Raw genomic sequence first — 17,247 nt, 5'->3', positions numbered from 1 at the left:
TATTGCTGAATACATCTATTCTGCAATATGATGATGATGATCTTGGCAATGAGAACTTTTGCCTTAAGCTATGGCTTTTAGAGTTGTTGCATCATATATTGAGCTTATAAGCTTATTTATTTGCAATGGCATAGTAATAAAAAAAAGAGTAAGCTATAAAAGAGGACACATGCTATAATTAGTAAGATAAATATTAAATTCATAATTAATGTTTAGTTGTTAATAAGAAATTTTATTTTGAAATTAAACATCCAAATTACTGAAATAAATGAACTTTTCCATGACATTCTAATTTATTGAGATGCACCTGTATATAGTCAGTCTTAATTAGCAGATTGCCAAAAAATAGCTTTTTTTCAGCTTAACCAATAAAGCTCTCTGTGCCTCAATTTCACAGTTTGCCACAGCAAGGAACAGAATTTAAAATAATAATAATGAAATAATCCTGTCAGAACAAAATACTTAGTTTTAATCAAAATGTCCTTGCCGTTGCAACATGGCAAGCCTCACTGAGAGACATTTTATAGCTTACAAAAACTGAAAGCAAAAAAATGTTTTGTTGTGGTAATTGCCTTCTGACTGGGCACCTACATGTCACTGAGTGTTTTGCCAACCCAGCACTGCAGATGCCCATGTGAGAAAAACAGCTTGTTGCCCTTCTAACACATCTAAGCTTGAGATGAGGAAACAGGAACTGCAACTAAATGAGAATTAAATATATATTACAGATATAAATATGCAGTGGCCCAGAAAGTATTTGAACATTTGAGCCAAGTTTAAAAATGTATTAATGTCATTGCATTAGACAACAAAATATGAAAGCAACTGATATTTGTGTCCATTAACAGACTTTAGGTGAAATACATTGGTTGTTAGGTTTTAAATTTAAATAAAAACAAATATAATACTGTTCTAAATGAAGATTAAAAAAAAGAATTTCTGGATATCTTCTGGACACTTTCTGGTTGAAATTCTGGCTGAAAGTCAAAAATGCAACCAATGCCCATTTGGTAATGTTATGAACCACAACTGTGTTTACTCTGCTAGGGCGCCAGTGCAAATGTAAGGGGATCTGATATCATATATCCACTAGAAACCACATTTATCTTTCATAATCTAAAATCTCTTTGCATGTAATATGCATGCAAATTTGTCCCTAAAAGTTTATGGACAAGAAAAAGTATACAATTAAAATGTTAGATTTAAGATGTGGCTTACTGCACATCAGTTCATTGCACACTCTCCTTCAAACTCAACAGTTCTTCCTCTTTAAATGCAGTCGTTCTCAACTTCAGTCTGAAGGGTGCATCAAGGGGCCGAGTTTTTTCATCCAACTAGCACTTGTTGTCTCATGCAAAATCATCTCTGTGTGTCATCCCCACAGACGACCTCAGAGATCTTTTACATGAGAAAACCCCAAGTGTGCCCATTTATTTTTGACACTGGTGCTGTAGTTACGTATACACCTATTAGTTAGATGGCAAAACTGGCCCATTCCCAAGTTCTGGGGTTGAGAAACGTCAACAAAAGCTGTACAAATAAGGACCGCTTACTGTAAATGTTCACTTAATGCTATTTATATGATCCATGGAAAATCCCCTATAAGAGAGATAGATCACCTACCTAGTATTTTAATGTGAATCTGTCGGAAGATATGCATATGGAAATTATGCAATTTGCCAAATGTTGATTGTAATACTCATACTTGATATGAAAATGCACATTTGAGAATGTGAAATATATTATATGTAACTGTTAGCCGTTTGTTTTTTAACAAGACACTCCTTTTCTAGTTTTCATATTTCAAAAGATTTAGACATATTTGTTTCTGCTATATATCAGAGTTAAACTGTGTCAAATTAGTGCATACCACATATATCTTCTGTTTACTAATATTAACTTACACTACTTTAGGTTTAAGTCTTTTCAAACTGACAGGAGTATGTACAGTATGTTTTTTTCTCATTGCTTGGGTCAATGAATGTGGTTAGTACTTCAGAAGAACTATGTATTATACCTGATTTCAGTGCATGTGAACACTGAATTCAGTTTATGTTGCCTGGACTAATAGATTGCAGATGACTTTAAGAAGTTGTTGAAAAAAAAGGAGTGTTTTTCTTAGAAACTGTCACACTGTAAATGACACACAAACACAATGACATCACATATCCTGAGCATAAGTCTTACTTTAATAAGTGTTACATCATTTTTCAGTTAATTTGAGATATTTCTTCAAATGAACACATAATGTTTGCATTTTGAGAAAAATATATAGAAATAACATTTCTGGGTGCCAATAGATTTGTGCCATGTCAGTTGCAGACAACAAAAAAGTGTCTTTTCAATTTTGTGAGCATAATATTATATTCACTACACAAATATCCATGAACTAATTGAATTTATGAATTTCCAAATCACTATGTGTGTGTGTGCCAAATTTTGAAGATATATTTGTACCCAGAAGTGACCAAAACTTTGCTTTGAGGACATCCTCATTTATAAAACTGGAATGTCCTCATAAATCACCTTCTCGTTGTAATACCTATGTCATACCCACGTTATTATACAAATTTGTGTCCTCATAAACCACATAAACATGCACACACACATACATACATACATACATACATACATATATATATACAGATAATTCCTCGATTAAAATCTCAATGTACGAAGACGTGCACAGAGACAAGTAGCCTACTGCAGCAAATAAACACACTAGACTATCCATTTCCCAGAAAGTGCAATATCTACAGTCAGATCTAGAGAGGTGGAGATGCATACATTAGTCAGATGTCTACGTTATGTGGGGTAGTGGTCAAAATAGTAATCTCTTAATCTCTCATTATGAATTTGAAAGTATGAGGTAACGCCTGACAGCGTATTTAAGAGGCGGTATCACCATCAGTGAGGACAGACTGTTCCTCTGCAAACACTGACGTCTGAAGCAACAGGTGAGCTTACTTACTTCAGTCTTTGCTGCGCAAAACAACATGATAGCTTATTTATTGAAACGTATTAAGAACTGTTTTTGAACTGCTAAACTGTTTCACACCATCCTGCGACACGACAAACGGTTCAATTATCGTCAACAATATGCGCGCTTGCGGTTTGGACAGAATCGCTTCATCTTACCTGCCCTGTGTATTCATTGACTGAACGCAGGTGGAGGGATTCTCGCTTCCAAAACAAACATTTTTTTTCTATTTAATTTCAACTTTGTAATTCTCCAGTGTAAATCATAAAAGTGAAAGACCGAAAAATATTAGTGGGAAAGCAAATTTTTTAAAAATTCTGTTTTTAGCGTTGTTTACATTTAACTTTCCCTCTCCACAGTTTGTGCCAACATATGCTGCCATAGCTACATTTCTGCCATAAAATTTCCACCGTTGTCGTCACTGTCGTAAAGTTAAAGTAAAATTTTGAAAAGAAATGTGACAAACAACATAAAGATTCTTAAAGCGTTTTACGACGTTTGAACGAAATGCCATGATAATTTGTTATTGCTAGCCTTTACATTAATAATGACAAGATTTTTTCTAAAGAAAAGGCAAGTAGTGCTGGTTTGTGGGAAAACTCACGTTGCTAGGGGGTTGCCATGGCATCGCTATGTAGTTGGTTTTAGGACTTGACCCCAAAGTCTGGGGTGGAGTGGGGGGTATTCTAGAAAGCAGGTTATGTGACATACCCGGGTATGTTTAAGGGTAAGAAAGTGGGTAAATAAACTCAGGTAACTCTTAGGGTATGTAAGTAGCCATAGCAACTTATCCTCTGAACATAACCTGCTCCAGCTTCTGTTTCAGGGTTAGTTTACTTCAGAGCTACCAGCGCATGCGTGACCTATTGACGAGACTCTTGTGGGCGTGGCAGATTGCGCACAAAATTAACCCTTAACTGTCACCGTCCCGTATATGGGACGCCTAAGTTTATGTCACTGTACAAACTATATATCATTGAGGAACAGTAATAGATTAATTTATGACAAGAGTGCACCAAGAGTCTTTGACAAATCTACATCATAACAGGAGTTCTGACCTTTGTCACAAACAGTCTTTATTTCATTGTCTTTTTCACTATCACATGTTTTAGTAATCATCATAAGTTTACATACCATTTGAAAGCTTAAAATCTCAACAATCATCCTGTGAAAACCATTTTGAAATCGGACATTGCATTACCATAGAAATAGTGCTTCTAAATCTTTTAGCGGTCTCCTCCCCCTTATCGGAATCGGAAGACTTTTTATAATCTTGACAAAATACATATCGTTGGAAAGGTCTGAGTGTCAAGATTCCATATTTGGTGGTAGACGTAATTATTTTGTGATAGACGTAATATTGAGAGAGAAATTGATAGATTTGTAACAGAAATGCATAAAATATTCAATGGCGTTTGGGTGGCACCTGGTGGCTTTTTTTTTAGTATAACGCCTAAACAAAATTGCATATGAACCTCAATTTTTTTTTTTATATCAACTTCAAATTTGGATTTGTAACACAGCTAATGTAGACATATGGTTTTCATTTTATAGTAATTTTGTATTTTTAACTATTTTTTAAAATATGTATTTTATATAAAAGAAAAATTGTACAATACATTTTCTTTACAGTAAATTTAAACTTCTATAATTTTTTAATAATTTCAATTTATTAAATGATTTCACTTATGTAATACTCTGCTAATTGTCTTCTTTAAAAAGAGACCAACCTTAGGTCTGTATTCAAAAGGGGGGTATTCTAGAAAGCAGGTTATGTGACATACCCGGGTATGTTTAAGGGTAAGAAAGTGGGTAAATAAACTCAGGTAACTCTTAGGGTATGTAAGTAGCCATAGCAACTTATCCTCTGAACATAACCTGCTCCAGCTTCTGTTTCAGGGTTAGTTTACTTCAGAGCTACCAGCGCATGCGTGACCTATTGACGAGACTCTTGTGGGCGTGGCAGATTGCGCACAAAATTAACCCTTAACTGTCACCGTCCCGTATATGGGACGCCTAAGTTTATGTCACTGTACAAACTATATATCATTGAGGAACAGTAATAGATTAATTTATGACAAGAGTGCACCAAGAGTCTTTGACAAATCTACATCATAACAGGAGTTCTGACCTTTGTCACAAACAGTCTTTATTTCATTGTCTTTTTCACTATCACATGTTTTAGTAATCATCATAAGTTTACATACCATTTGAAAGCTTAAAATCTCAAAAATCATCCTGTGAAAACCATTTTGAAATCGGACATTGCATTACCATAGAAATGGTGCTTCTAAATCTTTTAGCGGTCTCCTCCCCATTATCGGAATCGGAAGACTTTTTATAATCTTGACAAAATACATATCGTTGGAAAGGTCTGAGTGTCAAGATTCCATATTTGGTGGTAGACGTAATTATTTTGTGATAGACGTAATATTGAGAGAGAAATTGATAGATTTGTAACAGAAATGCATAAAATATTCAATGGCGTTTGGGTGGCACCTGGTGGCTTTTTTTTTAGTATAACGCCTAAACAAAATTGCATATGAACCTCAATTTTTTTTTTATATCAACTTCAAATTTGGATTTGTAACACAGCTAATGTAGACATATGGTTTTCATTTTATAGTAATTTTGTATTTTTAACTATTTTTTAAAATATGTATTTTATATAAAAGAAAAATTGTACAATACATTTTCTTTACAGTAAATTTAAACTTCTATAATTTTTTAATAATTTCAATTTATTAAATGATTTCACTTATGTAATACTCTGCTAATTGTCTTCTTTAAAAAGAGACCAACCTTAGGTCTGTATTCAAAAGCGTTCATGAATTATGATAATTTAAGTTTGTATAATGCACTTTCTCGTGAATTTTCAAAAATGTGGATGATAGTTAAGGGGTTAAATATTATTACAATATAGGCATATAACATACGCTCTTTTAAGAATTCTTGTATGTTTACCGTGAATATATTCTGAGTGGACTGAATTTACTCCCAGGTGTAAGCAAGGTTTGGGTTAGTCAACCGAGAGTTCAGGGTATATGTTATTGTAAGTTAACCTTGCTTTCTGGAATACCCCCCTGGTTTCTATAAATAATAAAAGAGTTAATATATATATACTGTGTGTGTGTGTGTAACTTATTTATTATTTTATTAAAGAAACCAGACTACAAAAATATTTAATAGTTGTTTTTTGGGATAAGATTTCATTACTAATAACTGTTGTTGCTATTACTTGCACTAGACTGCTTAATCCATATGACCACTGTATGTTTCTATTTTCAGACACTGGCTGGCAGGTGGTAGTGACAGTTGCTCTGTGGTCAAGAAGCTTCTTCTTTCTGCGACGATGGGGGAGAGAGCTGCATGCTTATTTTCACCTGTTGCTCCGGCTGGGACCTGGATTAAACACTGCCTGTCCACACACTTCAGGCCTAAACACTCACTAGAGGAAGGTTCCCAAAGTGAGCACTGGTCATCGCACCCATTTTGCACTAGAAAGAGACTTGTGGTCGCCCTTCTGGTCATTTTGGCCTTGGTTGTCATGATGCTGCTTCTACTGCTGAATTATTATTGTATTATGGTCTGGCACCTGTGTCAACATGAAGAGTCTGTTCTCCCAGTATTTCAAAACACTACGCCAGAGCTGGACTGGCAGGACTGAGATGTTACACATATGATTGTTTTTGTTTTAATATTTGGTGCACCCATCTGGGATGCATTTGTTTTATGCTGCTGTGTTTTTTGTTTTATGTACTGAAATAACACTGAAAATCTCCAGTGTGAGATTTTTTCAGTGGATGTGTGATTTTAAAATGAAGTTATTTACACTGTCAGGTTACTCAGTTCCTGAACTTTTAGTTTTGTATTTATTCAAATGACTTCCTAGGTTTGCCATTACATGATCTTGAAAACTGTGCCTATTTTAATTTGCAGAGTAAAATTGTTCATCTTTATCTAGTGAAGCTTGAAATGTAGTTAATACTGTTCATAAAAGCGGTTCTTGTTCAAGCTTTGTGTGCTTGTGATTCTTTAAATCGTGAGTGTTTCTTGGTAAATGTTTTCATTTCTCCTTTCAAGCTAATACAAACTCATATCACTCAGTCATATTACTCAGTACATGCTTTTATTGAACTGACTGTATTGTAAACACTAAATCAAATATCAAGCGTAGCGTTAGTTCTGGCAGGTCACGTTAGTCAAGCTCGCATCAGCTGACTCTCAGCTGATCCCCATCAACCTATAGGAATACGACATCTATCTAAGCATTTATACTGTATATAAGGTCCCTCAGTATTATCAGCAGTTTTCGTATTGCTGAATAGCGAATTACCCTCCTCCATCCCCAGCTCCTCCTCTGTCAGTCAGGATTCAGCCTTCTGATTCTTACCCAGAACAGAACCATACCGCCAATCCAAACTGTATGCTAATTGTCAATTATCTTTGACGATAGTTTTCCTGACAGAAACATAACCTTTGCCATATATTTGAAACCTTGTTCAATTTAAAATCTAAGAATTTAAGATGATATTTGGCCTTAATTTAGTAATTCTGTTTTGTCATAAAATAATCATTACTGCCCCATTCATCAAGTGCACAGTAACTAATCAAAATGTGGATGATGTCATACATTTCTTAATTTCTTTTCCTCACAGTCCTCCCTTTTCCCAACCAAAAAGGAAATTCTTACCACATGTAGAGTAGTGCATTGTGGATACAAAGCAATCCTGTTGATGCAAAGTGCCTCTGCTCTTGGCAGGAATTATCCTATTCAGAGCATGCTGTCTGTGTCAGCTTTTGAATAGAGGCAGGGGACACTGAATGAGGCAAAACCTTGTATATAAAATTGGTCTCCATCACATTAGTTCTTCAAGTTCTTCAACACTCCCTCATTCTACAAAAAGGTCATAATTAGTGCAGGACATATTGTGGTTCTACTAACAATCGATTCTACAACAATTATTATTACAACAACAGCTATTCTACATCTATGTGTATTTCCAAATAGTCTTTATAATAATAAAACATGTACACTTGCAAAATTGGTATTTCTTATTATTCTAAAGAAACTCTTTAAGCAAACTCAAGCTGAAGCAGTAAATTCTTGGAGAATTTTATTATCATTATTTACTGTAGACTGTAAAAGAAATGGTTTACTGTTACTAACTCTTTCTATCAGAGGGGCTTCTGTGTACAGGAGAAGTTTGTACTCTTGTTGGGGTTGCCCTTGGTCCTTCACTATAATTTGCACCAGGCAAACCCCAACTTTACTGATGGATAATCAGTTTGTTAAGTTTGTTGTCTCAGCAGCGCTCTTTCTGTTTGGAATCGTGTCTATTCTACTCCTGACTCTATCTATACATGAAATAAGAGAGCCACCGGAGTACATGGTATGTACTTCTGTGTCCTGCTTAAAATGTTAAATTATTTCTTTTGTGTTCTCTCTATCTTTCACTCTCTATCTCGCTCTCTATCTGTCTTTGTTTCTTCTGTAGGTTAACTTGCATTATACACAGTGTATCCTCCTGATTAAAGGCAGGGTAAGCGATTTCTGGTAGCCAATGTTGATATTTGAAATCACCAAAACAAACATGCCCCTACCCCAAAAGGGTCTTGCCCCTATTTTGATAGCTCCGCCCCACATATACGTACGCAACCCAGGCAACAATTAGTTCTGTGAAACAAAGCAAAATCAATGTTACACCGTGTCTACATCAGACGTGAGCGGCGCAGCGCAACAAATCCCGACAGAAAACTGCTGCCGGGTTCTATTTATGACGTGCTGACACAAATTTCAAATGGTTTTCAACGGTCGTTTGATCGCGTCCAGCGTAGGCAGACTTTAGCTGTTGGAGACACGGTGTTACTCACCTATTGAGAAGAAACAAAGCAACCTCGGCGTCCAATGTAACTTATTTATTATTTTATTAAAGAAACCAGACTACAAAAATATTTAATAGTTGTTTTTTGGGATAAGATTTCATTACTAATAACTGTTGTTGCTATTACTTGCACTAGACTGCTTAATCCATATGACCACTGTATGTTTCTATTTTCAGACACTGGCTGGCAGGTGGTAGTGACAGTTGCTCTGTGGTCAAGAAGCTTCTTCTTTCTGCGACGATGGGGGAGAGAGCTGCATGCTTATTTTCACCTGTTGCTCCGGCTGGGACCTGGATTAAACACTGCCTGTCCACACACTTCAGGCCTAAACACTCACTAGAGGAAGGTTCCCAAAGTGAGCACTGGTCATCGCACCCATTTTGCACTAGAAAGAGACTTGTGGTCGCCCTTCTGGTCATTTTGGCCTTGGTTGTCATGATGCTGCTTCTACTGCTGAATTATTATTGTATTATGGTCTGGCACCTGTGTCAACATGAAGAGTCTGTTCTCCCAGTATTTCAAAACACTACGCCAGAGCTGGACTGGCAGGACTGAGATGTTACACATATGATTGTTTTTGTTTTAATATTTGGTGCACCCATCTGGGATGCATTTGTTTTATGCTGCTGTGTTTTTTGTTTTATGTACTGAAATAACACTGAAAATCTCCAGTGTGAGATTTTTTCAGTGGATGTGTGATTTTAAAATGAAGTTATTTACACTGTCAGGTTACTCAGTTCCTGAACTTTTAGTTTTGTATTTATTCAAATGACTTCCTAGGTTTGCCATTACATGATCTTGAAAACTGTGCCTATTTTAATTTGCAGAGTAAAATTGTTCATCTTTATCTAGTGAAGCTTGAAATGTAGTTAATACTGTTCATAAAAGCGGTTCTTGTTCAAGCTTTGTGTGCTTGTGATTCTTTAAATCGTGAGTGTTTCTTGGTAAATGTTTTCATTTCTCCTTTCAAGCTAATACAAACTCATATCACTCAGTCATATTACTCAGTACATGCTTTTATTGAACTGACTGTATTGTAAACACTAAATCAAATATCAAGCGTAGCGTTAGTTCTGGCAGGTCACGTTAGTCAAGCTCGCATCAGCTGACTCTCAGCTGATCCCCATCAACCTATAGGAATACGACATCTATCTAAGCATTTATACTGTATATAAGGTCCCTCAGTATTATCAGCAGTTTTCGTATTGCTGAATAGCGAATTACCCTCCTCCATCCCCAGCTCCTCCTCTGTCAGTCAGGATTCAGCCTTCTGATTCTTACCCAGAACAGAACCATACCGCCAATCCAAACTGTATGCTAATTGTCAATTATCTTTGACGATAGTTTTCCTGACAGAAACATAACCTTTGCCATATATTTGAAACCTTGTTCAATTTAAAATCTAAGAATTTAAGATGATATTTGGCCTTAATTTAGTAATTCTGTTTTGTCATAAAATAATCATTACTGCCCCATTCATCAAGTGCACAGTAACTAATCAAAATGTGGATGATGTCATACATTTCTTAATTTCTTTTCCTCACAGTCCTCCCTTTTCCCAACCAAAAAGGAAATTCTTACCACATGTAGAGTAGTGCATTGTGGATACAAAGCAATCCTGTTGATGCAAAGTGCCTCTGCTCTTGGCAGGAATTATCCTATTCAGAGCATGCTGTCTGTGTCAGCTTTTGAATAGAGGCAGGGGACACTGAATGAGGCAAAACCTTGTATATAAAATTGGTCTCCATCACATTAGTTCTTCAAGTTCTTCAACACTCCCTCATTCTACAAAAAGGTCATAATTAGTGCAGGACATATTGTGGTTCTACTAACAATCGATTCTACAACAATTATTATTACAACAACAGCTATTCTACATCTATGTGTATTTCCAAATAGTCTTTATAATAATAAAACATGTACACTTGCAAAATTGGTATTTCTTATTATTCTAAAGAAACTCTTTAAGCAAACTCAAGCTGAAGCAGTAAATTCTTGGAGAATTTTATTATCATTATTTACTGTAGACTGTAAAAGAAATGGTTTACTGTTACTAACTCTTTCTATCAGAGGGGCTTCTGTGTACAGGAGAAGTTTGTACTCTTGTTGGGGTTGCCCTTGGTCCTTCACTATAATTTGCACCAGGCAAACCCCAACTTTACTGATGGATAATCAGTTTGTTAAGTTTGTTGTCTCAGCAGCGCTCTTTCTGTTTGGAATCGTGTCTATTCTACTCCTGACTCTATCTATACATGAAATAAGAGAGCCACCGGAGTACATGGTATGTACTTCTGTGTCCTGCTTAAAATGTTAAATTATTTCTTTTGTGTTCTCTCTATCTTTCACTCTCTATCTCGCTCTCTATCTGTCTTTGTTTCTTCTGTAGGTTAACTTGCATTATACACAGTGTATCCTCCTGATTAAAGGCAGGGTAAGCGATTTCTGGTAGCCAATGTTGATATTTGAAATCACCAAAACAAACATGCCCCTACCCCAAAAGGGTCTTGCCCCTATTTTGATAGCTCCGCCCCACATATACGTACGCAACCCAGGCAACAATTAGTTCTGTGAAACAAAGCAAAATCAATGTTACACCGTGTCTACATCAGACGTGAGCGGCGCAGCGCAACAAATCCCGACAGAAAACTGCTGCCGGGTTCTATTTATGACGTGCTGACACAAATTTCAAATGGTTTTCAACGGTCGTTTGATCGCGTCCAGCGTAGGCAGACTTTAGCTGTTGGAGACACGGTGTTACTCACCTATTGAGAAGAAACAAAGCAACCTCGGCGTCCAATCGCCGGCCTCCGCTCCTTGAGTTCTCTCCAGCGCTGGAAAGCTGATCCGATATTTACACGGGTCCTACTCCTTGCCTTATCATTCCGCAGATGTTTTCCTCTTTTGTTTTTTATCCGCCATCTCTATCTTTCTGTCGCTCGGCTCGGCTAATGTCCGTCCCATGCACTGAAAGCTCTCTCCTCCACATCACCAGTAGACATGCCCCTTATTGCTGAAGTTTGTTTTGCTATTCGGCCCGAATCAGTTTTCTAAAGTGTTTTTGAAAAATTACATACCCTACCTTTAATGGGAGGGACGATTTTGGCAGTTGATACAAAGAGGAATTGTATTGTTTTTGTGGACAAGTAAAAAACCTGAAAACATTGAATGTCACAAAAACATGTTTTAAGCACACACTATGTTGCGTACAGCTGAATAATATTTAATTAATCGCTCTTTGTCAGGAATAGTGCCTTACTTGTATGTGCTTTCACATTCAGCCCTGCCTCAGACACTTAAGAATCTAATCATTGGGTTACAGACAGCAACATCAAAGCTGAAGGCCACATCCTGAACCACATATAAAAATTAGCATCTGAAAGTACATAATAAAAAAGTACAGTATATTCAGTCAGTTTTGTAGCTGTAGGGGAAGTGAGCCTTCACAAGGTAAACATAGAGAAAGGTAATTTTGTTCCTGTTGGGAACCCTGAAACAAATGAAGATGCAGACTCAGGATAGTTTGTTATGTCAGATACTTCCGGGAATTGCATCTCCAGGAGTGTGTCATCGGGCAACAGGTACATGTTAACCCCTGGGAGCCGTGGGTAAGTAACTGTGTAGCAAGTCATGGAAACACACAATATGTACAAAATCTTAGAAGTAATTGTACTGGAAATATGACGGTTATCTCAAAATATATGGTTACAGTGGTTTCTGTGAATAAATCACTGTCAAAGCATCTGCTATGCTCTTATTGTGTGATGGAAATGAGAAATTTGACCAAAACTTTCACTTCTGTTTGGTATAAAAACAGAGGACAATACATTCTAATTGCATTCACATTGAACATGGATTTGACCATGGATTATTTGAACGTTTTTGTTGTTGTTGTTGTTGTCTCTCTCTCCCATTGCAGTATGGGATTGTGCTGGATGCTGGCTCCTCACACACTGCCTTGTACATCTACAGATTGCCGGCGGACAAGTTAAATGGCACAGGTGTGGTCACCCAGCATAGCGAGTGTCATGTCAAAGGTCAAAAGACTTGCTGAAATATTTAACATTTTCAGGCAGATTAATGATATAGATATTTTCTATATAGATAAACATCTTAAGTGAAAAAAAAAAATATATTTTTTTTTTTAAAGCATCAATATGCATGTTATGGTGCAAGATATTTCAATCAATTTTAAGATGCAAAGCTAGAATTTGAAGGGCAAAGCCTGATTTATCTACAATATATTTTCTGTCATAATGTTTGTTTAAGATTTCTGCAGTAAGATAGTAACCTTTTTAGTAAAATAAATAATAAAATAATATTAAAAGTTCTAAATAATAATAAGTAAATAAATAAATAGATTACTATTTCTATGTAATTATTATGTCTTGTGGTTCTTTGTGCAGGAGGAGGAATTTTTAGTTATGCTGGGCAGCAGGGTGCAGCAGACCATAGCCTTGAGGCCGTGCCTGAAGCAGGCCAAGTGGGACATTCCCCCAGACATACATCACTGCACCACTGTGTATCTAGGAGCTACTGCTGGCATGAGACTTCTGAAGTGAGTGTGTTTTTTCCACCTATGTTATCATTTTTATGCATACAATGGCCACATAAAAAGAGAAAGATACTAAAGAACACGTCCTATTTTAAAACACTTTCTGGCTGTCTCACATTCTGGTTAATGTTGCTGAAATAGTATAATTTTTCAGGCAGATTAATGATAAAGGTATTTCACATAAAGATAAACACAAAAACACTAATATTTGCTATTTCAAGATATTTCGATCCAGATTCAGATGCACAGTTTCAATAGAATTTGAGGGGTAAAGCCTGATTTATCTACAATATACTGTATTTTCTGGCATATAAAACTTTTTCACTCTGCATACGTTTTAAATTGCTTAATATTTTCTCCAGTAAAATAGTGAAATATTTAGCTAATTAAAAAAAATAATAATACAATAATAAAAAAATGTGAATAAATAAATATACCTCAGGGGAACTGACTTACATTTACTAAAGAATTCCCTCTACACACATAGTTACCTGTGTTATGGTAAAGAAGAGGCTCTGCGCCAGATCCTGGCCTACCTGGTTGAAGTATGATACTGTGCATCACAAGTCAATAATACCTTGTATATATATATATATATATAGACATTACCATAAATTCTAAAGTTAGCTTACTGTTAAACCACCAAAATGAAAGAAAGATTGAATGTTTGAATGACACTGTTTGAATGAGTTTTTACTTCATTAGAATTCATTATCATTTTACAGAATTATCAATATATTTTTTTTTATCAGGAACTACTTACCATTGTATTTACACTTTGTTTCATACAGCAACAGATATTTATCTTTAGGTTTTTAATTTACTAGGACAAAATATTAAAATTCATTACAATTTTTTATTCAATAATATTTATGATGATTATTATAAATTATATTTAATTAAATGTAATAATTATATAAAGTATATAAAATATCATAATTTTAGGATGTCACATGTAATCCATTAATGTAAACAGAAGTATTGTTGTACTCAGTGGTCGTCCACTGATATTTGAAGAACTTAACATTTGATATTTCCTTATCATTATACCCTCTTTCTTGGACTATTTTGTTTTTCTCTCTCACACACATTCAGTGAGCTCGCTGACTTGCCCGATTTGTTGTCTGATGCTCAGCTCAATAGAGATGTACCAGGCACACATGCAGGGAAACAAACACATTGTCAAGTGAGTGACGTCGCTCTCATTGGTTATTTTATCTGATGCCGTTTTTGTTACAGCCTCTGGGATTTGGGTCTTGTTTTAGAAGATAGAACTTAAGTTTACATTAGCATTAGGTTGATATATAGGCCAGGCTGCTTAGTCAACAATTATTTGACATTTTTAGATTATCAGTATTGGCTGATAACCAACGTTGTATGCTTTCAAATATTTTAAAGTCAATGGGAAATCAGAATGAATCTTGTTTACTGTAAGGATCCACCCGCCAGCATAAAAGCGGAATCCAGCGGCCTGGTCGAAAGTTTAATGCGTATTCTGTCTTTTACTTACTGATCACGTAAAATTGGAGTCAGATTGAATACGGAGCTAGACAAAATTGAAACTAAGTCCTGATAAATTCAGAAGCACAAGTAAAAGACCGAATACGCATTAAACCTTCGACCAGGCCGCTGGATTCTGCTTTTTGGGCTGGCGGGTGGATCTTTACATTATGTTCTAAATATGTATTCATAGACAAAATCCAACCATAGGTTCTTCTTTTTAATATATTTTTTTTCTATTTAATTTAATAAATTTCTTTAATGTATAAGATTAGAGAAATTTTTGTGGCAAATGGATGAATTCCCTGTTGACTTTAGGTGAAATTTGAGTACATAGTACAATTATTTCTGCATTTTGCATATTTGCGTACACTGTATAAAAATAAAAAAAAGAAATTTTAAAGTTGTAAATTAAAAGATGGGAGTATATTTTACAAGAAAATAACATTTTAGTTTTCTGATTTCAGCATGTTACATGCCATTTCTTTGTATTTTTTTGTGAAACTTACTAGCAATTTCTGAGTGAAAATTGTTTCCTCACCAATTTGTTGGCTCTAAACTCATATTGCCAATCACTTGTTTACATGCAACTACTTTTATCTTAAAGGGGTCCTATTATGCTCTTTTACAAAGTCTTGATTTAGTTTTGGGGGTGTACTATAACATGCTCTCATGCTTGGTGGTTTGAAAAACGCATTATTTTTCATATAATTTACATTATTAAAATACCTTTCTCCCCAGGCTGGCACAAACGGCTCGATTAGTTCCTACTTTGATGAAGGTCTGCCTTCCGAAAAACAAAATGATTGTTGTGATTGGTTAGCTGTCCCAGTGCGTTGTGATTGGCGAACAGCTTAGACAGGGTTTCAGTACTGCCACGCCCCCTTGCTCCGTCTTTCAACAAAAGCTTTTGGCGAATCCGGCACTTCTCACTCGTGATGTGGCAGCTGTCCTCAGTAAAATGCGCAGCACACTATAGCAAATTGGGGCTATAATGCTCAGGAAAGGAGTTAAAAAGTAAATTGCAACCACTGCAGGAACAGAGATAAAAAATAAATTGCAACCACTGTTTCCTGACATCATCCGCTTTCGGAAGCCCAAACAAAGACGTTTGTGCACGGAGGTGAAAAAAACAAAGTTTCAGGCGTTCGCACACCGGACGAGAAGTGCAGTGTCGTACCACGTCTTTAAAATTCAAATATATTATTTTCTATGAGTGTAGGCACACCGGCGGTGACTGTCCGCGGAGCCCAGCTACATGATGTTGTTATTTGTAAGAATTGTTCTAGACCAGCGGTTCTCAATTCCAGTCCTCGCATACCCCCGCTCTGCATGTTTTGCACGTCTCTCTTTGTTAACACACCTGATTCAGATCATCATCTCGTTAGAAGTGAGCTCCGTGCATGAACTGTGTTCCGACTGACATGGTCCCTACACAGTGTCCATTGCTCCCTACTCCCTGAGCAGGGGAAATCCGTTGAAGTTTACTTCACTTAGGAATATTCATTTACAGATTTGCGCTGCGCTGCTGCCTGCAGCGTCTTCACACACAAATGAAACTTACTAGAGAAGCGTGAAGTGGGACATAATATACCTCTGTAAATAAATACAATTTAAATTCACGTCTCGCACACTTAAATGCCCATTTTATGGAACATATACGCTCCCTTCAAACTGGAAGCATGGCGGAATATCTGGTAATGTCCACTTCGCAAACGAGCCGTTTGCTGTAGTTCTTGAAAATGGATTTTTAAAAAACTAAATATCTCCCTTTGGAGTGGACTTTGAGATTTGTAACTTTCTAGATCTTTTTTATGCCCAAACATACACACTACACACTGACTAAAATTAAAAAAGTGAAAAAGCATAATAGGACCCCTTTAAGCTGCTTGTTATTAACCATCCAAATCAGTGAAATGTCATTTATCTTTGCCCTTAGAGAGAAGAAAGTTATGGAACTGTGCAAATCTCAGAAGAAAGTGTACGACTCCTTCCAGGATGAGCTGGCTGACTACATTCAGGTGCAGAAGGCCCGGGGACTGGAGCCCAAAGCAGGGCCGGGCACCATAGGACAAGCAAACAAGGATCTGGATGAGAGTGTGAAAGAAGGTCCACAGAAAGCAGAAGAGATGCCTCATCCTGGCAAGCTGGTACCACGTTTTCCGCCTCCTGGTTTCCCTCAACCTCACTGGCACCCAGACTTCCAGTCTCAGGTCAATCAATTTGGCTTTGGCATGAGAGGCCCTGTACCACACTATCGGCCGGGGTATATGCCCCATGTCCGTCCTCCTTTCACACCTGGTCACCTGTGTAAAAGAGGAAGGAGCCC

The 17,247-nt window shown here is 36.4% G+C and overlaps 1 protein-coding gene across 1 annotated transcript in view; it reads left to right on the top strand.

The window, feature by feature from the left end:
• Positions 1-13,287: 13,287 nt before the first annotated feature.
• The window catches only part of LOC107584622 (zinc finger matrin-type protein 1-like), a 6,436-nt gene continuing 2,476 nt past the window's right edge, over positions 13,288-17,247 (top strand). The window contains exons 1-4 of the mRNA XM_016271334.1: positions 13,288-13,421; positions 13,906-13,963; positions 14,510-14,604; positions 16,858-17,068. Of these exons, the coding sequence (XP_016126820.1) occupies positions 13,288-13,421; positions 13,906-13,963; positions 14,510-14,604; positions 16,858-17,068 (498 nt within the window). The remainder of the gene's footprint in view (positions 13,422-13,905; positions 13,964-14,509; positions 14,605-16,857; positions 17,069-17,247) is intronic.

The sequence above is a fragment of the Sinocyclocheilus grahami genome, unplaced genomic scaffold (genome assembly GCF_001515645.1).
Source record: "Sinocyclocheilus grahami isolate Dianchi unplaced genomic scaffold, SAMN03320097.WGS_v1.1 scaffold61.1, whole genome shotgun sequence".
In the NCBI taxonomy this organism is placed as follows: domain Eukaryota; kingdom Metazoa; phylum Chordata; class Actinopteri; order Cypriniformes; family Cyprinidae; genus Sinocyclocheilus; species Sinocyclocheilus grahami.
The sequence above is the reverse complement of the archived record's forward strand: the minus strand, read 5'-3'. Positions and strand labels throughout refer to the sequence as shown.